Below are 25,365 nucleotides of genomic sequence, written 5' to 3'. Positions count from 1 at the left end.
ATTCTGGGATGACTTCCGGACTTCGCGGGGGCCTTATCCATCATACTCACTCTATTTCCGTATTGGCTGTTAAGACTGGCCGCATGACACTACGCAGCGGCAGCAAGTTACCTTAGATGTCAGGCCCATTGGCGCACATTCCCCCACAGCGTTAGTCGTGACGTTTCCCTCCTCTGTGAGGCCGACAACGGCGAGCTCTGATTAGCACTACCATGCTGCGGCAGAAAGTGCGCTCCCCCACTGATGGCGCTGTAGTATTTCTCCTGGAGCGCTATTGAGTCTCCTTATCTCCAACGGCGCATGTAGTTAACGGACTAGATTTCTTTTCCTTCTTTAGTTGAACACGACTATAGTCTTTTCTTACGGAAGCCACAAATCTGAGTAAACACAGAAGGGACACTAAGACTTCACTTCATTTTTATTCCCAAACAAGGCAGCTGACGAAAGACACCAAAAAACAATTTTTCCCCTAGGAAAACTCTCTCCCTCAAACATGTCGAGGGACATCTCTGCAAAACACTTTTCTTTACAGGGTTCTAAAAATAGATCTAAATGTATGACATCCTTGTCACAGTAAACACATTTCACAGGTGGTGGTGCAATTTCTCAGTCCTACTTTATTTTTGCGTCCTTCATACTTTTTTTTTTTTACTCGACTTCGGCACCAGTCTCGAAACGCACTCAATGTGCAGCGGCCTTCGGGTCGATTACGGGTAAAGAGGGGACGAAAATGAGAAAAGTACTTATTGCGGCACGCTTTGTCAGAATGAAAGGATTCCTCGAAGCTGGATTGTCAGCTGCCACTGTGGCAAATGCGTAACACATGAAATGATGTGAAAAATCAATACGAAAATGATAGTTGACATGTACTCCGGGCATGTTCCCCACCCCGGCTGTCTGCAGTGAATCAAGCGACATGTGATATGATCGGTTCTAGACGTTAGGCAGCTAAAATATACTCGGGCGCTTCACGTTAGCTGCTTTGCTTTTTGCTTCAAACTCTTCTCAGCTTCTTCTCAAATGCTCAAAGTTGACTTTTTTTCATCACGGTTGAATTTTCGCTTCTCTCATTGGCCACATTTAAAGTTTACGCCTTCATGACTGGAAATACGTAGCGCTTAATACTAACCACATTTAACTGCCTAATGCCAGCTGGATTTTCACGTACTAAAGTACATTACCACCGTATCTATAATAAAATCTTAACTTGTTCTTACTGCCACTTCACAAAAAATTTACAGTTTTTGAGCCAGGCAACCAACAGCGTTACACCAGCTTGTAATCCGTGCCATCGAGTGATCTTTGGCGCTTTCGTCCCGTCAGGCTGTCACGATATGGCAATAAGAAACAATTAAATCACCTAGCGCATTGATAAACGACAACTGGAACACCAAAACAAAAATAGGCATCTCTGTCCTTCAAGGTGACACGCTGAATCATATAAAACATAAACCTCGCATATGCATTCATCTCATAGCTCTCACTCAAAATAAAGGAACAATTACACTTCTGGAACTCAGCCCACTAGCCAGCTACGGGCTAAGCACCTACTCGAAACAAGAGCGATAAGAAACACAAAACGAAACGCTGCAATGTGTTTTAAAAAAAACGTAGAAAAAATACTCAAACCCACGCAAAAGGGTCTACGGTTTCAGGTCCAGCTATGCAGTAGGAAGGAAGAAAGCGGAACGCTGCTAAGATGACGGCTTGTACTTTGTTCTTCCATGTGATTGGCTGATAGATCCGTTTGATGCACCACGATATTTTCAGGGACTCGAACCGCAACTGAACACCAGGATCCGTAAAAGCGTTATTCATTTTTTTGTACAGATGATGACACAGTGGATCGGCGCTTTAGGAAGTCTTCTTTCTGGACTACCGCAGAGTTTTGTGTCCCTTCAAAGTTGCAACAAAACTAAACGAAAAATCTGCAGATCCTCTGGAAATGCTACGAGCGTCTTTTATGCTCACTCGTCAAGTTCAGTTTGTCTTTCTCGTTCAAAGTGGACCCAAGTTGTTGCGACAAAAGGAACGTAAAAGTATAACAAATGGACCAGCAAAAGCTGATTCTGGAACCGACGTACATAAACGAATCCACAGAGGGAAAAACTATAACCCATTGGTCTGAGTCCCTGGATATACTTTGCTCTGAGGTGAGGAGGGTTTTCTTTGATTTCTATGTACAGAAGTCTAAGCGCTACACAGTGAATGTAATTTTTTTTTTCCGCCACTTTTTTTTTCCCCCACTTGTTTTCGTATAAATGTGACTTTTGTCGGTGAAAGGCTAGGTGTCGCGTGACGGCAATAACTTTTTTCCTCGCGCACGCAGGTCCGTCATGTCTGCCCTCGTAAATACGCTTATCCAGTCTAGCAGACTGGCCGTCGTCGCAGAAATGTGTGCCGTTATACGTTCTGCACTGTGCGTAGTCACGTTGACGACTTCTGAACGTTACGTTCCAACATTAAATTCGCAATGAAGTTCAGTTCTTTCATGTTCATTCAGTTCTTTCATGTTGATTAAATTCGCAATTGTTTGTAAGCTTCATTATTCTCTTCCCGTTCTTGTGAATCCTTCGCCTACTCAACAATGTTTAAAGGATCGCCCTAAATACTTTCTCTCGTTTCCCCTTTCATGTTTCCCAGGGAACACTTTCTGCACTCTGCTGCGAGCCAAAAATGAACAAGCACGCTCGCATTAACACGTCGCCAGCATTTTTTATGAATGACCAAGCATTTTTGTTGCCACACAAACGTGATAAACGTGATGCACGTAAGCGAGAACCTTAATGTGAGATCCAAAAGCCCTCGCGGTAACACAAATCGAAGCTTTGCCCAAAGCATTCCACGTAACCACACGTTGCTAACACGACGACAATGCCGTTATGACGACCGTCTTCCTCTAAATATTGCAGTTGCTTTCCTTTTTTTTTGATTTCGAAACTGTAAGAAAAACGGTAACGTAGCGGTAACCGGCACTTTGTGGATTGTGCGGAGAAACGCCCGTCACAGAGGCACCGTCGTGGCGAATGACGCGTCGCGTCGAGACCAGTTTTTTGCCGCCATTCACGTGATAGTAGGAGACGTTTCCTCGGCTACGTTGCCACACCTGGTTTGTCGAACCCTCGTAGACACCGCCGCGCTCTCTCTCTCCGCCGCGGCGGTCGGTCTGTTCCTGTTAGATGCAGGCTGTACGTTCTGTTGCAACACGTAGTTCTCGTTCACCCACCCATGGGCCACACAGTTTTTCGAATGCACGTCGGTCGTGCCACGACCCGCGATGTGGCGCCACCTGTGTGGTGTCTGTGTGGCGCCACCACGGAGCACAGTTGCGATCCTGGTTTGGTACTAACGGAGCACGATGAAGACTATCGAGGTAGGTGCCACAATGGGAGGTACGAAAGAAACGGGGGCACGCAGTGCCAAAATGGAGCACCAATTTTTTTTTGTGTGTGAAAGTAGAACCACAAGTCTGGCCCTCGAAAAGAAAGATTGCGGCAACGGTGCACCGAGCTATAACACCGTCGTGCCTGCTGTTTCCTATAGGGAGGGTTACACTAGCAAATTTTTCTCATACTCGCATAGGGCTATAAATATATACGACTGTCCCTAATAGGGACAAGCCAAAGTTTAGGGAAGTTTGGGAGCGTAACTTTAAGGGACGTTCTCGGCAATATGGGGAAGGAAGGGGGCAGTGTTGTCCTCGCGTTCTTTTTAGAATTTCTGGCCCCGAGAGCCATCGTTGTTGCTCCCTGTAAAAGGAGCCACGTGAAGGGATCCTCGACGTGCCGCGGGGAAAAATAAAACGTGTGCCCGTTAGATGTAGCGCTGCGTGACGTTCTCAGTCCCTCTCTGCATTTCGGTGGGGGAAACCGAAGCCCTTAGCTGCTCAGCTCGCACTCCAGCATTGCATCCAACTGGTCGGTCAAACTGGCCAGCATGTGCTCGATGTCGTCGATGACGTCTCCCGACGAGGAGGAAGGTGGGGCGGACACCCCGTGGGAGGAACTAACTACAGACAGTCTGCAAAAGAGCAACGGGGAAGGGGAAAGAATGCCAAGGTGAGACATAGAACAACGGGCGCGAGAAAGCGGGAGCAAGGAAGGAAGCAGGGGGAAGACATGCACGCGTGAAAGAACAGGCCACTACGCAAGACACTCATCATTAGAGCCTGAAGTTTTTGGAAAATATAGTTTTGTCTAAATTCGGGGGGTAAAAATCGGGTAAATAAACGCGTGCTCTAAATTCATGCGATTATTTGGGTGGAAAGATTTCCAGTATGCTAAATTCAGGGAGAAATCGGGCTCAGTTATTCAAACTAACTGTACCGGTTTGGTACAAACGGTGACGTAACTGCACTTGCTGCCAAGCAAGTTAGTGTGCATTCCTACAGACATCCGAGTGAGGGCAATTTGCTGGGTAAAAATCGGGCTTCGCCCTAAAGATGGAACCTTGAATTTGGGGTGCAAATTCGGGGAAGAATCGGGTTAAACACCAAAACTTCGGGCTCTACTCATCATGTGCAACAAGAAACATGTCTAGAAGCGTGAAGGGAAAGTTGGGCCGTGCAGTGCACGAAGCATGCTCACTTGTCAGAGTGACGAGAGGAAAGGACCTGGGCAGCTGGCCTTGGCACTGAGGTCGGCTTGTCCTTTCCTGGCCGGTAATCTTGTGGAACGTCTGCGGATTCATGGTAGGAAGCATCGCGATTACCACGTGACGCAAGGACGGGGGGCCGATGTCACCAAAATGCCGAGATACACAACTGACCTCTGACAGGAACGTCCTCGGGAGAGCTGCCGCAGTCCATCACGGCAGGCGGTCCTTTCTCCTTTACGGGGGAAGAGGGTCCCAGGGGATTCCCGTTTGTTCGGTTCCCGTTCATGGGATTCCCGGGAGGTCCTCCCTCCCCGGGGGGCCGCTGCTTGATGGTGCCCACGTTCTCGTTTGCAAACGGCAGCGACTCGGAGGAGACGCTCGAGCCCCCGGAGTCCTTTCGCCGCACCAGTGTGCCGCTGGGGGAGCTGTCTTCGCTACCACAGGGTGGGGGTGCCACTTCTTCACAGGGGGGCGGCGGAGGGGGCAATGGGGGCTCGTCCTGTGTTGCCATCGTAAATCTGGAGAGTGTGGCAACACCGTTAGAACGCCATTTCCATTATTCATTTATTTCAGAATACCTCAAAGGTCCCTTGGGGACATTACATGGGGGAGTGGGTTACAATAATAAACAGCATCACGAGTATATGTAAATCGCATTTAGTACAGAAAAATAGTGAAAATACAACGCTGCGGTAATGTGAGATAATAATATGACCTACAACGAAGTTTATGCATGAAGAAACAACAACATCATAAGCTACAATGAAAAATGGATCATGTGATATACGTTAATAGTATGTTAAGAGGTACTGTACGCAAGCAAAACACGTATAAAGGTAACCGAATATTAACTATGAGAACAGAACAGAGATGGCATTACGAAATTCTTGAGTTTGTGTTATTGTAGCGATGTTGCTCGGAAGGTCATTCCATTCTAGGACGGTGCGACAAAAGAATGATTTCGAAAAAGCATTAGAATGACATAAAAAGCGGTCGACTTTATTTGGGTGATCAAGGCGGGGAAATATGGCAGTGGATCGGCGAATCGGACACTGTTGTGAGGGAATGTTATGCAAGAATTTATGAAAGAGAGATAGACGTGAGATAAGACGACGCTGTTCTAACGACGACAGGTTAAGTTCGCGTTTCAAAGCAGTGACTGATGTATTAGGAGAAAAATCGTTACAGATGAATCGTGCTGCTCTGTTTTGAATGGATTCTATGTTACATATTAAGTACCTCTGGTGCGCATTATATGCGCATTTCTTAAAAGCAAAACCCTGACCTTGACGTGAGGCTCTGGACGCAGGTCGCAAATGCTGCCTCAGCCATGTTGTCTGCTTCTTGTCGACGAATGGAGTTGGTCCGTTTCGGTGGGGCCGGAGGTGGAGCCACGTGTTTAGTGGGTGCCCCGTAATCAGAATCTGCCCAGTCGGCCAGGAGCTCCGCCTTCGCTTCCAACTCTGCCGAGGGAGCATCTAGCAGAGCTCGTGCTGCCACCTGTACGCGATTTTGGCAAAGTATCAGCGCATGCTACACGGGATTCCCGTCTCGTGAAAACTTTACAAGCACACGCACCTTGGCCACTGGCCTCGGCCGCACGAGGCCTCGAGGTCGGTGTAAAGTGGCCGTGCCGTCTGGCTCGTAGCAGTCGTAGCTGCCTAGCGATGGCTGTCTGACCAGCTCAGAGTCTGTGTCGTAGCCATGCTGACGCCAGCTGCTCACAGTGCCGTACCAGTCTGCCACGCCGGCAGGATGAGGAGGGGGGTAGTAAGGATTGCCACCCGAGTCTTCCAGACTTTCGAGAGATCGGCCACGATTTGGGGAACGCACCTGCAACGCCATTATTATTATATTTTTTTTCTCTTTACATAAAATAATCAATTCGTGCTGGCAACTTCTTCAGGTACTATATAGTACATAGAGACTGAAGTTTTCGGGAAATATTTCTTTCTAAATTCGGGGGGTAAAAATCGAGTAAATAAACATGTGCTCAAAATTAATGCAAATTTGGGTAAAAAAAAACTTCCCATGTGCTAAGTTCGGTAAGAAATCGGGCTCCAATAGGGGAAAAGAAAGGAAAGAAACTAACTGTACTGGTTTGGTACATATGGTGATGTAATTGCATTTGCTGCCAAACAAGTTAGTGTGCACTCCTACAGATGTTTCAGTGAGGGCAATTGGCCAGGTAAAAATCGGGTTTCACCCTAAAGAGGCAACCTTCAATTTGGGGTGCAAATTCGGAGAAGAATCGGGTTAAACCCTAAAACTTCCGGCTCTAATAATGCAATGCAAGACCTCCTCTAGCACAACTGCTCCTAGAATGAGCTAACACTGCCGGATGGGCAGAAGTTAAGACATTACAATATACGCTGGGTCCCAGTTTTTCATCGATTCCGCCCGATTGTTCCCCTCCTGAATCAGTTTTGGACCAATTCGGGTTGAACGCGATTTCTACCTGAATTCCAATCACGTATCACGTAACGATTTATATCCAAAACACACTGTCGCACACAACGTGGATCGGCATGCAATCCTGGTCGCCATAATCTCTCTGGACACTCCTGCGCTGTCCGCACTTCACATTCGTTAACCAGGTTTTCATTTGATGCCATCTGGTTAGAGCTTGGCACGATACCCACTGAAGTTTCAAATTAAAAGGATCAAACTAAAACAAATTAAAACTGGTTTAGTTTTTTGAATGAAATTCACATTAAACGAAATGGTATTCCAGCTATTTCGGTGTTTGTATTGACACAATCAGCTCAGCACATGAGGGACCGCTTGAACAAAAATCTTCCTAGGTCCCCAACATAAGGGAAATCGTAGAACGTGAAGAAAAACAATGTGCAAGTTTCCGGCGATGCAGAATCAAAAATAACAAAGACGGTTAAGAGCATCAGTTGTTTACTATATACATTAATGTATAATATATACATATATATACATATATATATACATATATATATATACATATATAAGCAGGAAAAATCAGAAGACGACAAAGAGCTTACAGGAAAACACAAAGGGGAGTTTATTAACACATATAGGGATAGGGGTCGACGTTTCGGCAGTCAGCGCTGCCTTCGACGGGACTGACAGTCCCGTCGAAGGCAGCGCTGACTGCCGAAACGTCGACCCCTATCCCTATATGTGTTAATAAACTCCCCTTTGTGTTTTCCTGTAAGCTCTTTGTCGTCTTCTGATTTTTCCTGCTTATTTCATTCTCGTGGTCAACCGCCCTCCTAAGCTTCTAATCTATATACATATATATATATATAATAATGTACATAATGTATATAGTAAACAACTGATGCTCTTAACCGTCCTTGTTATTTTTGATAAGGGAAATCCTTAGTCATAGCCTCAAGAGTGCATTTTGTACAAGATGGAAGGTATTTAATTTCTTAAGGTTAAGCTACGGGTTACCTTACGGGTTAGCTTAAGGGGGCTAGCTTACGGAGGTTAGCTTACGGGTTTTAGCGAAAGGGGCCTCTTACAATGAGAAATGTTTTTCAAATGTGACGCACCTGCATCGACACAAAGTCGTGCTGATACCAGTCCGTCGTTCCCTGGTCGTGCTGATAATGCTGAGGAGTTGGGGGAGGAGGAAACTGCGGGTGGTGCGGCAAGAGAGAGTCACTGCTCCCCTGGTGGAAGTAACTTCCACTAGAGGGCGGGACCGTTGTCTGCGCCGAACTGCGTGGCGGTGACGGCTGCCTGAAGGTGCGCAACTGCAATGCTTCGGGCTCACCGCAGCCAGAGTTGCGGCCGCGAGAAGCCGCGGCGCGCGACGTCGCAATGGCTACTTCCTGCGCTTCCGGCGCCGCAGCAGGGTGCATGGCGTGGTATTGGGACTCATGTCCCATTCTCACTGCGAGGAATAGAAAGGAATTCCGCTTATAACAATGATTCCACATATTGCGATATACTATCTATATCGAACTCCGGTTATAACAATGCACAAAAGGTTGCTATTGTGACAAACTACGATCATTCAGAAATGAAATACAGTGCTTGCGCCCGTGCATGGCACACAGTAACGTACGTTATACATTGAATCGTTTTTTGGAAACGGCCACACCTGTGCGGAAGTCGCTTCCGTAGCGCAACAGTAAATGTCTCAGAGCGCCTAGCGCTTAAGGCGGAGATATAGTCCGACGTAACTGTGCTGCGCGTACACGCGCTGCACAGTTGCGCTACGCCGGGGGAAATCCCAACCTCTATAGTCTAGTGGCTAGCACGGCCGGCGGCATTCAACGCGCTAGGACGTCGCCCGCGCAGAATAGAACATGTTCTATCTTTTGCCGACCGCGCTCGCGACGCCGATCGCGCTCGACCGCGCTCAGATCGTCGCAGTCGCACGGCTGCAGTCACAGCGACTTTGCGCATGCGCAACGGTCGTAGGCCACTGCTGACGCGCGTCTGACTATAAACGCATATTTCCCGGATCGCTTTGCTTGGCGTGTCTGACTTCGGCTGTCGCTGACTGCGACGCCAAAAACGTTGGACTGTATCTGCGCCTTTTGAGTGAATGTCAAAGGCCAGCTCGACCTCCTGAACAAATATAACACATCCAAGTTCGCAGACTGATTTATGCTAATTCAGTACGGTGTGTGTGCCGTCTTTTTGTGGTCCCATGCACTGGGGTATTTTATCGCTTTTATTATGGAAATGCATGCCTAGTTGCCCGTGCACGACGCAAATTGTAAAGTACGCTTCTCCTAGCGCACGCATAACTTAGGTGAAGCCGACCTACGAAGTGGCGACGCGAAATACACACATACAATATTTTGACTCATCGATACTGTGCTGTAGAAAGCGTTGCAGGTTTATCACAACGTTATAGAACGATTCCCGCTTGCACTAAACTGTCGGACATGGTGAACTACGTCCGCGATGATCTACTGTTTACAAACAACAGAGTTTTTTTTTGGAATCGGCGCGATGCATACGGTCGATCGGTCAGTCACTGCTTGACGGAGCGGCAAGGAACCGTTCAGAGTCAGGCCAGAAAGCGCTTACGGGAACCGGAGAGAGAAACTGCTATGATACAGATCGTGCAACTTTCGCAAAAAACAGGAGGGAGAGAGAGGCAGAATTCTGTGATAATCTTTACACTGCCTCGGAAAATTGATTGTTTTCTCTCTTCTATATTTGACGAGAGATGGCGCCACATGTATCGTCTCCATGAATCTACCGTACCTACCGCAACCAATGGCAACGTGCATGACTCCGAATCTCATCCGTCGATTGGATGCGGTAGGCACGGTACTTCGGAAGTAGCGATGGGAAGTACTTCAAGTACCAAGTACTCGAGCACTACTTCAAGTGCATTTCAATCTGTGTACTTTCTACTGTACTTGAAGTACATTTCTTCGATACTTTCCTTTTGAGTACTCAAGTACCCAATTGGCAATATTAAACGCGAAACTTGGTCGCAAAATCGTTTCTTACGGTTCATATTAATGAGTCAGCTGTAAACTATATTTACTTTTGCTAACACTGTCTAAAGCTGACAGTCAAAACGTAATTATCTCACCTTTTATCACTACCAAGCGTTGAAACGTCCAGCGATGCGATCTAAATTTGTAATGTACTTGATGGGTACTTCAAGGTACTTTGTCAATGACTTGGTATTTTACTTTAAGTACAATTTTGAAGTACTTTGCCCATTACTGTTTGGAAGCCACATTATCGACAATCGACAAGCCCAACGGTAATTGAGCAGGTAAAAAAAAAAGAAAAAAAGTCTTACCGTGAGACCCCTGGCGTGGAGTGAGAAGTTGACCCATGTCGACGCTCGCGTGACGTGCCTCCGCGTAGATGCTGGCATGCCGAGGCGCTGTGCGATTTAGGTCCCGAATCTTCTTGATGGCCAGCATCATCTTCTTTTGGTGTCCTGCCATTCATTCACAGGGTCTACATTCAGTTTGCTTGCCCTCTCCCATTTCGAAGGGGACGCACGCCCTTACCCAGTTTCTGAATGCCAATGTCTTCGAGATCTTCCCAAGTGAGGTCAGAGACCCTGTCTACCGTAGTGTAGCCCTGCTGACACAGGGACCCGTAGTATTGCTCCAGCCGAAGAAGCCTCAGCCATATCAGCAGATTGTCCTGCGCCGAATGACATTTTTCTTCATGTAGCACACATCTCTAGTTGTTCAAAGAAATACTACCCGGAGAAAAACCCACAGAGTTTCTGAGGATGCGTCGGCATCGAGGTAAACTATCTCCTACCACTACACTCACCTCTGTAGATGTCTACATATATCTACGACAGACATCTACAACATTTTTTTCTGGTAGCAGAGATTTGGGCAGGATTTTAGCTTCTGTGAGGTGTTGGAATTCTGCAGGGATATGTGGCAGTTTTATCTGAATTTTCGGGAAATTTTTTTATGCTGTAGAGGCTATGAAAGAGACGAGTGAGCTCTACGATGTATGACGGTTTAATGACAGAGAATGGCGGTGCAGTCAAAAACGAAACCTCGCGCCGCGGGGCAGGTGCGCTGGAGGAGTTGATGGCGATGACTCGTGTGCTGAAGATGCGGTGATCGCTACAATGCCTTTCAGGTAGCTTTTTTTTTTTTTTGAGGGGTTGATGATGATGATTCAGGTTTTCCTGGCGCATAAGCGACAAGGGCCATAATGCGCCAAGACAATGGTAAGAAAAGTACAAGTTAAAAGTATATTTTTTTTTTTTGGAGGGGGGATGTAAGATTCATGAGGGGAGTGGGGTTGCTGAGAAAGTACCTATTATGTACAGTAAAAGTACAATGGTCGTAGACTCTCCAAACGAAAGCTACCGCATGTAGCATCAGACCCGTTCACCATGTATTTGCAACACAGAGCTCAGTTGGCAAAAGATTGTCGCGTCGGCTCTTTCCCTACACTTCCACCTTCTCCACTTTCGCGCGAAACTGCGCACAGTCCTCTATGAAGTCGTCCCAGCATGCACCATCACCAACATACATATACAAGAAGAAGAAAAACAAAAATGACAACAAAGAAACGTGACCTTTTGCAAGAAGAATACCACGCAAATGAGCCAAAAAAAGGGAACGATACGCAGAGGGCTAACTCCCCCATAGAGACTTCCGTTGAGTTCCTCCCCATCAGAAAGTGACATTTTTAGTATGCCTGGCGCGACCTCAAGAGGCCAAATTGACTGCTCCTCTTATTCGCAACGAAGTCTGCACGACACAGCATTATCAGCCGGGCCGAGGGCCAACACCATCAACCGTTCGATCTCGCTGCGTCGTTGCGCGGGGTGTCATTGACAGCGGCCGTAAATTATGGCCGAGCCGATGGGGAGTAACAGACGACTGCCGTCGGCACGCCAAAGCCGCTAGGATAGCACACTATGGAAGAACACATGGCCTAATACTGCCTCGTGCACGAGGGTAAAGAACGCTATACGCGAACTTCTTAGAAATAAAAAGTATGCCGACCGAGCATCCACAACGCGCGAGATGGCAGTTGTAAAGCGTGCTTCACCTTACGCACCCGTGCTTTGAGGTGAAGCAGATGTACAGTGAGGATGCGAGGGCCCATAATCGCCCGCCATGACTGGATTGAGCGATTAAATCAAATCGATACTGATGAGTTTTTTAAAGTTGGCACAATGCTTGTAGCACCGCGAAGCAAGTGCAGCTATGAGCGGATGTACACATGTGAACAGATGGAGAGAGAGCGCGTCGTGTTCAACCTAAGAAAGGGATGGCGTCAACGCCCCCCAAAATGCTTAGGCCTAAAAGCCAGCAAATATACAGGTGAACCCCAGGATGAAAATTCTGCACAAGCCCCGCCCTACACTTGTTCGTATTGGCTGCAATAGCGTCACTCTACGTCGCGTCATAACTCGTGCAGCGACACCGAAACTACTGGACCCATAGGACACATACGGAGGACCATACAGGCGCCACCTGGAGGCGCTTAACACCCAATTTATCCGGCGGAGTAAATCTGTTATTGTTGACGCACTACGTCTACATTTCGTATCGATGTTGGGTTGAGCACTGGTATCGTATATGGGTGAGAACGTGTGGGATTCAGAAAAAGCTATGCCGACATTTGCCTCGGAAAGCGTCGGACAGCACATTCTGTGTTGGGATTCGATCCCCGCACCTCCTATTCTTTGGCATAACCTCGAAGCTACTACTCAAGACACCCCGCCGACATATCAATTCGCAACCACTCACCGGTTTGTAGTCGGGTATCCCATCCGAGATGTTCAGCTTGCTAATTTCAGCCTTTAGTTTTCGCCGATGAGCCGGCTTCGTAATTCCAATGGCCGTCAGGTCCTACGCACATACACGAGCACGCGCGTTTCAGGACCTCGCATCGTGGTACGGGGGGACGAAAGATCTCACCTCGGGTGTCATCCTGGATATGGTCGGCATGTCGTATCCCGCCTGCAGGAACAACTGCGCATATTCTTCGAAGTGGAGGTTCTTGAGCCACGTCGTCAGAACCTCCGTGTCCTGAAAGGGGAATGAGTAGAACTTTTCAGCCAAACTCTGCTACTCATCCGCAGAGCGGGAGTGACACATCCGTGTTAGTTCTTTTTTCCCACCGCGACACTCAACGCAAACCATGCCTCTATTTTTAGGGGGTTGCCCGTCATCGACGGCCCCCCACCCCTTGTTAGCTGAGAGAAGTCTAATATTTAGTGGCGTTCTTCCTATCTTTAATCTTTAGCCTATTTTCCTCTTGTCTTCCTATTTTTGTTCCTCCCATTGTTAACGAGACTCTCCTGCTTTTTGTGACTTTTTTGCCATCCTACTTTCTTATATGAAGAAAAATAGAACTTTTAAATGATTTATTAGACGTAACGACTGGCGCAGAGTCGTTTGCGGTGCAGATTTCTGGGTATATTAGACCTATCTTTTCTCAGTGCTTGCAGCGCCCCCTCCCACGTACTGCTAGTGCCACATTCACTCTCCCACCCTTCAGCGTCGTGAGACAGTGACGTCTCTACAGCTCTTCGCGTGTCAGTGATATAAATGTCTTCGAACTGTGAAGACACGCTCATTTTAGTACATTATAGAAGCAAAAAGTTCAATAAAACGCGGAAGCAACGTTTCAATTATTCGCGTTGAATGTCGTCGCGAGAATATTTACGTGTCGTTTGATTGTTCGCGACTGAGTCGATCCAGTAACGAAGCCCCTTTCTTTCGAAGGATTCACAATACAGCAACACAACAAATGAAATCAACGAATACAAGCTGCTAGAGCACTCTTGACACCACCCACATGTCACGCCTCGGCTGCTCAGTACCAGCAAGCGAGCGGCTGCCCCCCCCCCCCCCCCATTTTTTATGTGTGTGTATTCCTACTCTGGCGTCACGCCGCTCTGCGTTGGTTTCTTTCTGCGTCAAACGCAGAAGTGAAAACGCAAGAGGGCGACTTCTTATGCCGGCAGGGCACGTCACGCCGCTACAGTCTTGCTATAAAAAAAAGAAAAACGTAAGTGTCTACACCACGACCAAGCGACATCTGTTATCGCTGTCGTCAGGACGACGGTCCTCCAAAACGTCAACGCAACTTGCCACGATTATCGGAAGACGGCGAAGCAGAAGTTCACCAAGGAGAAGCAAATCGACCAAGACGCAGACGCACTATACATATGGCCGTCTGCTGCTGTCAGCAGAAGCCCAGTCAAGACGAGCCCACGCGCGTTGCCCTCATCTACATCTGACACCGAGAGGCAGCGTGGTACTTCGGCCGAAAAGCTTCCATAAAAGCCGTCATAAAAGGTGTCTTTATAAGCGACGTCTTGCGAGCAAAAAAAAAAAACTGGATTACACCGTGTCACGGGCGTTATCGCTGCTTGTTCGATCAATGAACACTCTTTGCGGTATCGTCCTCGAGAAAGAAGAAATAGATACTTTCCAAAAGCAGACGACAGCTTCGAAGTCGACTGTTGACAATAGCAGACGACAGGCTCTCCGCGTCATCCTTCGCAGATGGCAACAAAGAAAGTGCGTCCGCTATCGCAGTGAATCCGATACATCTCTATAAAACCGACGACGGTACAATCAAATACATTTTTAAATATTTCCGTTAAACGGGCGGTGAAGTTATGAATAAAATGCATCCAGTGTGTATGTTTCTTTATGTCCAGAAGCTGGCATGTCCCCCTTTGTGTGCAACTGAGGACGCAGCAAAGAAAATCGGGGCTTGCCTTTTGTGGCTTCCGGGGCTTTTTGACGACACAGCGCTCTGGGTAAACACATATTTGAGAACCACTATCGACGTAAGAAGTTCCGATCTCGTCCCCTCCACCATTTTCGCCGTCAAACAACCAGACCAAAGGGCTCGATAAAAGAACGTAGCGCCTCAATAAAACGCTATCTCGTCTTCATTCCTAGCCACCACCAGGCACGTGCGACCATCGGCCATTCCACAAGTACAGAACACGGCCCAAAATGGCTTCTCTGCACAGACACAAAAATACACAAGGCATGCCCTATCTTAACCTTCTAAAAAATACAGAGCCAGGAGGGAAGAACACAAGAAGCCGCAATGGTTCCTCTAATCGAAGAATACCGGCCGTTAGAGCAACGCCAATTGCACCGCGCAAAGCATTATGGGTAGGAGAGGAACTCTTCGTCTGCTTCTACTCAACCGGCAGGAAAAGTGCCTTGTGTCTTCCGCGCTAATGAACGCATCGAAACGCGAGGCTTCGCTTCAATTTTTGTTTAGTGCTGCTGCGAAAGAGGGCGCCACAGGCCAGGAAAAAAACAAAAACTGAGCTCTGCGCGCACGAGTAAGCTACGTGAAATAAGACCCTTTTACATGTTTGGAAGGGTGAACAAATAACGTTGACGGCTCGCTTGCAGAATTTTTGCAGCTTCGTTGCATCCGCTCCCTTCGGTCCATATAGGAGAAGATATATAGAAGAAGCAAGATATAACTGTACTCATTTCCGGCTTGAGGACGACGATGTCCGGATTCGTCACCGAATAATTAAAATTCTCAAAACGTGTACTGAACATCGCATTCCAAATTGAATAAGCTGCGAAACTGGTAGCGCTTCATCAATACCGTTAAAGTCTGACAACCCTGTACTAGACATCGCATTAAAGTTGTAATGCGGGCGGCTGAATTTCGAAGCCGCGTTCCGAAAGAATTAGGAAGATATATCACATCTACGGCTGTCGCAACTCGAATCCGTGGAGATAGCGCTTTTTCTTTTTTCATGCTTTCTTTTTTCGCTCTTCCGCCTCCAGAAAGATATTGCGATCTCTGCAGCCGGCGCAGGTAGGCGAAGAGAACATTTTAGAGAGAAAATTCTTCGTATGCCGCCCTCTCGCGGATAAATAATTAACTACCGAGATGAGGCGGGAGCCACGAAAGCTGGATATAGGAGATGTTGCTTTTGTGTGTGTATACCTGCGTTCGTCTGCGTAGACTCATAGCACGAGCGCCAAGGGGATGAAAGGTTTCTCCGACGGTTTTCGCTCAGCTAATGTGCTTCCGTTAAAAGGTCGCAGATGAATAAGTAACGCCACAGCCGCCGCCGTCGTGCAAGTAGAACGGCCAATGGCGGCGGCAGGCCGGGAGAAAATGGCCAGAGAGAAAAGGCGATGCACCGCGTTACGAAAATAAGCCTTTTCCCACTCAAAATGAAGCGACTGTATTCATGCGACGATTCTCTGAGCATCACACCTTCTTTTTTTTTTTTCTGACGTCGGTTGGTTCCCTATGGTTTTGTTTTCCACACAGGGTTGCGAGACAAAAGAAAAAAGCGCAACGACGTGAGGGATTTGTCCCTGGTCATGAATGAGCTTTGTGCGTGGAAGACTGGAGGAAAGGAACAAAGATGCGGTTCCCTAAGATGACCCAGCTTATTACATAAATGTACATATGGGATGGCACCCAAAGGACGAGGCACTTTGTGGAGCTTTGATAGTTTTCTTTGCCACCCGGCATGTACTTCGCTTTCTCGTGAAAGGCATAAAGGCATAAGCAAAATAGTTACGTGTTTCATTCCGCACCCAAGTTTTTTTTTTTTTTTACTTACAAAACACCTTTGAGACTACAGGTTTAGAGGTAATGTTGCAAACTGTGCAGGAAAGGCATAAAAAAACCCAGTGCACGAAGCAGTGCCATATACAGTCCTTCGGATCGCGCTCGTAAACAGTTTACAATTTCGGTTTACAACCCGAGCTACATCGTAAAATGCGCCTCATTAAAGCGCCGCGTTCTTCTCAATGTATATATAAACATATATATATATATATATATATTGCAGCGATAAACTGTTTATTCTTTCAAGGAAGAAACTGGAAGAGCACTGACTGCAACACGATATTACATTCTTGGGCAAAGTGAAAAGTATTAGGACAAAAACTCATTAAGTTCGTACGAATGTTCTAGAAAAATACATAACAAAATCTTAACCGAAACCTTAAAAAAGGGGAGAAGAAACACAACACACGGCTCAACGAAAACAATAGCGCAGACCACGCTTCGTAGTTCCGCGACCCGCCGCTCAGCTGCGACACCGTAGCTCCTTCTGCTCCAACAAGCGCTCCAGCAAACGTAAACAGACGACATTCGAAGCAGACGACAAGGAACGAAACGAAAACGGTCGCGGATTCCTGCTGAAAAGGCGTGACAGATGGCACAACTAACCGAATAAAACGCCGCAGATAGAGTTGAAAAACCCGGTACGGAATTTCGAGCATCTCGCCGTTCGCTACTAATGCGAAACATCCCGGCGAGAATTTCGCGTCGCGACGACGTCGTGATCTATGGACACGTTAAAATAATACGTGGCAGAAGACAACTCTTCGTCTTTTTCTTCGACGATCGTCGTCATAGCAACCACGTTTGCTTACCAAGGACTCGCTCTCGTGAACGGTTTCAATTTCGAAACGGATTAATCTGCGCGCCCTTTTACGAAGTGGAATTTTCATTTTGGGTCCTCCTACGTGTCTCATCTGAGATAGATTTTGACGCCACTTTTGTGTGTGTGTCTTTCGCCGGTTGGTACTGGAGTAACGAGTAAAGACGCAAGCGATTTTTTTTTTTTTTTTTGCTGATTTGCCGGAACTAAAGCGTTTACAACAGAATTACGAAATGTTCACGGAAAAGCTTTCAAAAGTGGAGAACAGTGTGAAATGGGAGGACGTTCCCTACTAAGTGCGTTACGCGAACTAGGCATGGAAGAGGTCACGTGAAAGCTGTGGAAGGACCGAACCGAGGAGAAAGAAAACAAAACTGATCAGTATATCGGTAATAACCCTCAGTAGTTCACCCGTCTTTCGATATTTCGTTGTTCATCTTCCCGTTCGATTTTGTTCTTTCGACTTTCGAAGCGGCGAAAGGTGTAATGTGCTCTCATTTGACACTGAAAATTAGTAGTCTGCTACCAACATGGCGCTGGCGCAGACAACGTACGCTCCGCACAAGTCGGCTGACGTGAAGCCGTGAACCACCCGATTGGCACTCCTCCTATCGTCATTCCGTGACGTCAGCGTTACTGATTGAGACGGGGTTTCTCGAAAGGAATGAACGGGCTTATAGAGGAAATGCTGGTGTCGCGTGCGCATGATATTCGTCCCAATATACGTCGCAATCTATATGCAGAGAGCCCCATACAAAATACGAAATCTGCGAGAAAGGCTTTCGGCAGCAATACAACTACATGTAAAAAAAAAGAAAGAAAGAAAAACAGCTACTGAAATGAGGTTTTGATCCACCCACGGATACGTATAACATGACATCCCATATCCAAAGTGTTCATGCACACATCGGTCGAAAGGCAGTTGCCGACGTGGGCGGCTACACGCTGAGCAGAAACACGGTTCGAGCAGAGAAACCTTTCTATAAATACACCGTTGCCAGCCGATTCCACCGCGCACACACACAGTCGTCGCCCACGGAGATATATTTCAACGCGAACAGACACCATAGTGCTGTTTTTCGTCCATATATCACCATTTGTGTTCTTCTTACGACACGGGGCCGTTTTAAATCTTTTTCCCGTAGTACCTTTTCTCTTTGAAAAGAAAAGAACTCTCCCTGTGGGAACGCGGCGGACAAAAAAAGGTGCCGCATCTGGCAACCATTACGGCGCGTGTCCCCGTTGTCCCCGTCAATATTACGCGTTCGGAGACCCTCACGGTTTATCATCCAACTGTATTTATACGCCGATTATTGATCAGAGTTCGAAAGTTGTGTGCCGTCTTCTTTGCTGGAGAGAGAAATTTGGGAGAGGGGTCGATCAATGTTGCCGGACTGGGTCTGTCGGGTCATCGTGCAAACCGTAAATGGTTCGCAGATCAAGCTCCGATGATTACGTGCGGACACGGTGGACAGAGACAAGGAGAATATACATGAAAGATGCGGTCTGGCTGAGTTCAGAACCTTTGGTTTTCGCCAACGTACTTTGGTAGCATGAACCAGCATCCCAGCATCCCCCCACACCCAAGAAAGACTACGGGGGTAGCACAGCCCCACAGGACCCCCCCCCCCTCCACACACACACACTTTCACAGCCCGAATTTAAAATTATGCTCGAATTCCTCACACGGGAGATATCTACACGAGAACGCTCTATACAGAATGTTACATCCTGAAAAACTTTCTGACCGCGTTTTTTTCGGGTTTTATCTTTTTGAAAATTGGGAGGGAGCGAAAAACGGGCTTTATTTCAGGAGCTGTGGAATGGGATATAAAATTATCCTGGTTGTTTCTAACCTGTGTCCTACCACGGGGGAATGAATACCATGGGCTCGTTCGGCTATACTCACTGCCATCAGTGCCACCTGTGATGGCAAGGATAAGTTATTTCCAGCATTTATTTCAGTTATTTCGCGGTTTCCTGGGGTTATTTAATCATGCATTGTACACATTCACTGAGGTAGGTCGAACACAAGACAGAATTCACGTGATGAGGTGTAAAATCGCCAAGATCGTACGCTTGTGGAATATGCTGGATAACTTTTCCTCCGCCCGCCACTAGGGAAGAAAGCCGGCGCCAGTGTCATCGCGTGCGAAACTAGCCGAACGCCCCTATAGACCAATATTTCCACTTTGTCGAATCGTACTCATTCGAACAGTAAATTCTCCATTGCGGGGACTGATACATGCTTCAAGTGTAGATACAGTTCAACCTACGCATTCATGCACAGAACCCGGTGTTACACTCACAAAATCCTACCGTACAATCAAGACGAACACATATGGGAAAAACAAAGGCCGTCTGCCCCCCTCTCCAAGGAAAATAAACTGTCCGCTAATTCTAAAGCGATAAATCAATTAATACGGAGCGGCAATGTTAAACGTTCTGCACTGGTCTCCTTGCTACACTCAATGGTCTTCCAGAAACGCTACGCCAGAACCGCTTAGTTGCATTCAAAGCCCCATCGAAATCCAGTCGTACCCTTAGGACCACGATAGGGCGAAGTCAAAGCCGCAGCCAAAGCCGCAGCAAAAACCGTCATCGTCCTCGGTAAAGCTGACTCCGCCTCTATATTCGGAAATCCGATCCAGAAAGGAATCGCGGCGCCACAGGAAAGGGGATTATCGATATTAAAAGCAAGATAATCCGCGGAGGCTCGGTTAAAAGATTAAGTCGTTTCTTTCTTGTTTTTGTTTTTCTGCGACGATACCGTTTCTGATAGTGCGGTAAAAATACTACTTTTATCTCGAGCTAACTTCGCTAAAGAGAGCACCAATAAACTAGCTGGGGGAGGGGGGAACATAAAAGATAACAAATGCCGTAAATGGGATTTCGAGTTCGAACCAGTTCCATAGCGTGCACGCGCACGGCACAAAATGGCGTCTTATTTTTAAAGCTCGTATAATCCCATAAGCTCGCCACGAGTCAATATAATCCAAAACGACATAAGAAAAAGTTAACGGCTGAATACGAAGAAGCACGGGCTATAAATACGTCGAGAGATTCCGCACCGCTCTTTCTCCTCTCTCTCTTCTGTATTCTTTTATTATGCACTTTTATTGCTCCTTCTACGGTCATCTGCAATGATGGCCCCTATCTGCTGTATTAATTTCAGAAAGAGCACAGTGAAAGGCTGCAACGGAATCTTATATTGTGAGTGGGCTTTAAATGTTACGGAGTACTCGAGATCTTATGACGTCACAAGTGGCGGGTCATTTACAGGATTCACGCGCGCGCATCACAGTTAGCATTTCGGGGAAACGCAGGTGTGTGTAGTGTAACTTCGTGCTCTAGTGGTGCGGTATAAATCGTTGTGGCACTATATTTCGTCGCTATATGCTGAATATATATTTATACTCCTACTCGCAAAATGACTGGAACATACGGATGTACAAAATTTCGTACATGCATGTAATAGAAAACCTGTGACAAACGATGGCGAGCGTCGTCCGCCGTATTCATCTGCAGCTACAGAGCGTGCCGGTCGACTGCTTTAGTATTCCACGTCAAGCCACACTGGGAGAAGCTGCAGCACGCAATTGCCAGGGTAAAGGGAAGTACACTATTTTTATAACTAGGGTTCCGGGATTTTTTTGCATATACGGGATTCTTTTTCAGGGGTGTCATACCCCTGAAAAAGTACCCCATGTTTTCGGGTTTGGTTATATTTCCCGAGAATTTGGAGTTCTTCGGTGTTTATTTTTGCGAATGAGTTAGTATCCAAGAATCGGAGGGGGAAAAAAAAACGACGAATGTGAAATGCCCTACTGATGATAAGCTGCCTTGAAAAACGTCTACTGTTCTTCAGTAAACTTCCAGATACCGCGAATTCAAACGAGCGAGATCCTCACGGAATATTCTAGTGGAAGAAACAGCGAGAAAAACTGCTTACGGAGCCGAAGTTCCGTCCCGTGTTATGTTGAGCATTCGCACTGTGCGGGGATATCGGAAGTGGCGCACCGCACACTTAGCAGACGACACCGTCAGCGTCTTTTCCTGTCGCCTGCTACGGAATACCTTGTGGCTGTGTCGCAAGATATTCCCCACGGTTAGCACTGTACGTGAAGACACTACGTTGAGGGCTCACGTGACAGCAGAAAGTCATGACGTTTTTTCGCATCACCCGCTGTAGTATTTTGGGGAATGTCCCTCGTATGAGTGCATGCATAGTTCCAGTACTGGGAAATGACTGAAATAACTCTCATGTCAAGTAGACTCTAAAAAAAAAAAAAAAAAGCAGCAGCTTCTAATCCCCTACATTACAATAACATCCCATTTTAGTCCCCCCTAACCCCGAAATTTAATTACTACCCAGGACTGAAAATAGTCGGTGGGCTTTGCAAATGGTCTCCCAAATGCAACAATGTACGTAAATATCTGCCCTTCGTGGATTAAGATGGAAGAAGACTATAGAACTTACATAACACAGAAATGGTTCCACCCGCGCAGAGGAAAAAAATATTTATAGGTTTTTGCTTGCGCCCTAATTGTGCCCTATGCATGTCACAAGATTTTATATCACTCGACTTATCACGGTTTAATTCATAGTATTTTTATGCATGGACACGAATTGTGTACCTGAGACTCTTAGAACAGAGCGTGAAATTTAGTCCGCACTCTGTGTGACATTCATTTACTCCTTAAAGGGACTAATTTTGATGGCAATGCATTTAGTCACCACAAGGAGTACAAGTATTCTCCCCCCTCATAGTATAGATAGATGAAGTTAACTCGCATTACAGGGATGCTTCGGGCATTGTTAAGTGAAAGACTGTTGCACAGTGGATTTGGATCCAGAGAGCTACACTTCTTTATCGTGGGGACTGCCAACCAGCAATACGAGGCAGTCTCAACACAAAAGGAAGCGAACCCCGTCAAACACACATCAGGGCATGGCTTTCCCTGCTCAGCTTCCGGTTACAGGAACACCGAAAATCCGAGTACCTTTAAATTTTACCGGCGTGCGTTTTCCGAATTTCTTCCAACAAATCCGAAAACACCTTTTTTACCGGTTCTCGTAGCCATTGCGGGCTGCGTAACAGGTTTCTCATCCGTGTAGTTACGACCGTTCATGCGACAGGTAAGAGAACTAAGTGAGGCGTACCCACGACCTACTAGATTATAGCGACCATGTCATAATCAGCAACCCCAATGAGGAGCCCGTCCGCACGATATGCTAGGGGCGCTACTCATCGGCCCGTGAGATCTGCATCATGATTGGACGATGGAAATTTGAATTTCGCACGCGCAGGAGCGGAAGCGCTATAGACGCACGATTAGCGTAGCAGACGACAGCAACAGTTCCTATGAAAACGCGTAGAATGATGATTATAATCAACTTTAGAAGGAAGCATCTCTCGTGGGACATTCACCACTTGTACAAAAATACTAAGGTAAGCTAAGGTACAGGGTACCGTAGAAATTGAGGAAGCAATAACCGGGTCGATGAGCAGCGCCACCGCTAGCCTCCAAATGCGGTGCTGGGAAGGAGTCCATATGACATGGTCGCACCTTTCTCCGGCAGTTTTCAAGTAGAATACTGAACGTCTAGCAATGTCTCATTCATAGACTAAGAAGAACGAACGAGAAAATGGGAGGCAAGAAATATCGCAGACTATACTGCAAACGCGAGCGACACAAGCGCGAAGACACGTCGAGAAAAGACAAACAGGGTACACCCAGCGTGCTTCGAACGCAATTTGGCTCCGAAGCAATAGCTCTGGAAAATGAGAGCACGTACGTATATGGCATCCTAATCCCAAAAGTCCAATGGAGCCGAAGCCAAGTCAATCCAGTCCGAAAACGAATACGTACGTGTCAATCTACAAAAAGGCACGCTTCTTCATTGATTACCAATGCGAGAGAGGGAGGGAGAAAAATGGTCGGTTTGACAAGCTCCGTCCGCCAGATTGACAATGGCTACACTCGTAGCACGTACAATACGAGGAGATGTTTTACCGGATAATGTCTCGTTCGCTTAATGTCACCGCAATTTCGTTTACAGGAGCGAGTGTTTGTTGAAGCCATGTGCGATGGGAAAGGGAGCGTGACTTATCGAGTCCGACTCAAAGAGACCTCTGACAACACTTGGAAAATATTGATTTCATATAGCCATGGATCGGGCTAGTTCTTCTCCAGGTTGTACGAAGTCTCCAAGGGTCTGAATGACCGTCGGAAACTGTCAAAATGGCAACTCTTTCAGTCGCCACGTTTTGCCGTCACGCAGTGGACGTTCGGACGGGCAGTATACTCTCGACGGTTTTAGCCAAGCCTTATCCGAAACCGTTCACTGGTTACGAGATTAAAAATTCGTCAAACATAAATAAAGGACGTCTTGAGGGGGAACGACTAGAGATGCGTGGCTTCGAAATAAATATGGCTGAAAACACGAGAATTCTAATCTGACTATCGTGTTACAAGCGCAGCTAAACAGGGACAAAGAGGAGACAGACAACACAGCGCTAACTTCCAACAACTTTACTGACACTTGTAACACGATGTTCATGCATCAACAAGCCCAAATTGCTGCATTACTAATCTGACTAAGAGCTAGAAAAAACCAAATAAACATATCCAAACGATATCGTCTTGCTCAAGCCCGATTTCCGAGAACGCTCGCTAATATTTCACATTCAAGCGAAGTGCCAGATGTAACATAGCGACAAAAGAGGTACATGACACATAACAGGGCCGTAATATAATCCCCCTGTCGCAGGGGCGTAGCGAGAGGGGGGGGAGCTTAGGGGGGCTAGATTTCCTTTAATGGTATGTACACTCTATATCTTGATTTCATTGCAAACTACGCAGAATAGGGATAAGAATAAACAAATATTACTTACATCTTACCTCTCAACTTTTGCTTCTCCTTCACTAAGCATACAAAACATCAAAACCGTTACACGGGATATGAGGAACCTAATCACATTACTGGCCGTTTTTTCTTTCGTTTTGTTGTCTTTTTATTTCATTCGTTCGTTCAAGCTATTTTCCATGTTATACTACTCACACGAATTGCAATGCTTATTTATTTATTTTACCATCCTCGCTACGGAGTTTGGCAACCATGTTTTCCAAAGCCATTCTTTTAGTCATTTCTTGCTTCCATTGTGGTTCTTTTACGCTTTATTTCTTTCTCTTACCCATTCTTTCGCGTGTGCTCAACGATTTTTATCCTCCCAATGTTTGCTGCTTCCTTCCGTTTCAGCGGCTCAAAAAGTGGATCGAACCACGGCAGCCAATAAAATCCACTCCCATAACATTCGACCGGATATCGTCAAAAGAGTCGCCACCACTCGTCCAACTTCGAAAGTGCACAAAGGTGGACATTTTTTTCTTCCCATTTTTCGCGTATATTTATATCAGAAGTTGATTCCCCCCCGTGTCTCAAATCGCATTGAGCTGCTCAACTGTACGGCGAAGCAGAGAACAGGATCCCGGTTTTTCCAGGGTTTCCGGTGCAAAGACAGCATCGCACATAGGCAAGGACTGTCTATGACATAACTTCCTGATAACGTCTTGATAACGTCTTGAGAGGAGGCAATGTGGCCTGTTTTTGGAACGGAAGTATGCTTGGTTGTCATGCCAACCAGTATAACGACACAGCGAACAGAAGCCGCGTTTACATGAACCCGACCGAGAGGGGTCGACTCGCTCGATTCCACGTGTAGACGCATGTAAACGCGGTCGGCTCGAGTTGGGCACTCGCTTCGCTTGAGCGGCTCGACTCGACGCGGGGTGTCGCTGCAATCGCCTTCCGCTGGGTCGAGTCGACTCCACCGTCAACGGTACCCGCTCTGTCGAGTTCATGTAAACGCGGCTATGAGCTCGCTCCAACGGGAGGAAATCGTAGCAAC

General features: G+C 46.8%; 1 protein-coding gene across 1 annotated transcript in view; it reads right to left on the bottom strand.

Annotated features, from left to right (window-relative positions):
• Positions 1-400: 400 nt before the first annotated feature.
• LOC135391841 (caskin-2-like) overlaps positions 401-25,365 on the bottom strand; it is a 218,423-nt gene continuing 193,458 nt past the window's right edge. Inside the window, exons 16-25 of the mRNA XM_064622348.1 lie at positions 12,969-13,079; positions 12,798-12,899; positions 10,572-10,710; positions 10,355-10,498; positions 8,127-8,470; positions 6,175-6,429; positions 5,882-6,096; positions 4,768-5,114; positions 4,587-4,677; positions 401-4,020 (exon numbers count right to left, since the gene is read on the bottom strand). Of these exons, the coding sequence (XP_064478418.1) occupies positions 3,879-4,020; positions 4,587-4,677; positions 4,768-5,114; positions 5,882-6,096; positions 6,175-6,429; positions 8,127-8,470; positions 10,355-10,498; positions 10,572-10,710; positions 12,798-12,899; positions 12,969-13,079 (1,890 nt within the window). The 3' untranslated portion in view covers positions 401-3,878. The remainder of the gene's footprint in view (positions 4,021-4,586; positions 4,678-4,767; positions 5,115-5,881; positions 6,097-6,174; positions 6,430-8,126; positions 8,471-10,354; positions 10,499-10,571; positions 10,711-12,797; positions 12,900-12,968; positions 13,080-25,365) is intronic.

The sequence above is a fragment of the Ornithodoros turicata genome, chromosome 4 (genome assembly GCF_037126465.1).
Source record: "Ornithodoros turicata isolate Travis chromosome 4, ASM3712646v1, whole genome shotgun sequence".
Lineage (NCBI taxonomy): Eukaryota > Metazoa > Arthropoda > Arachnida > Ixodida > Argasidae > Ornithodoros > Ornithodoros turicata.
The sequence above is the reverse complement of the archived record's forward strand: the minus strand, read 5'-3'. Positions and strand labels throughout refer to the sequence as shown.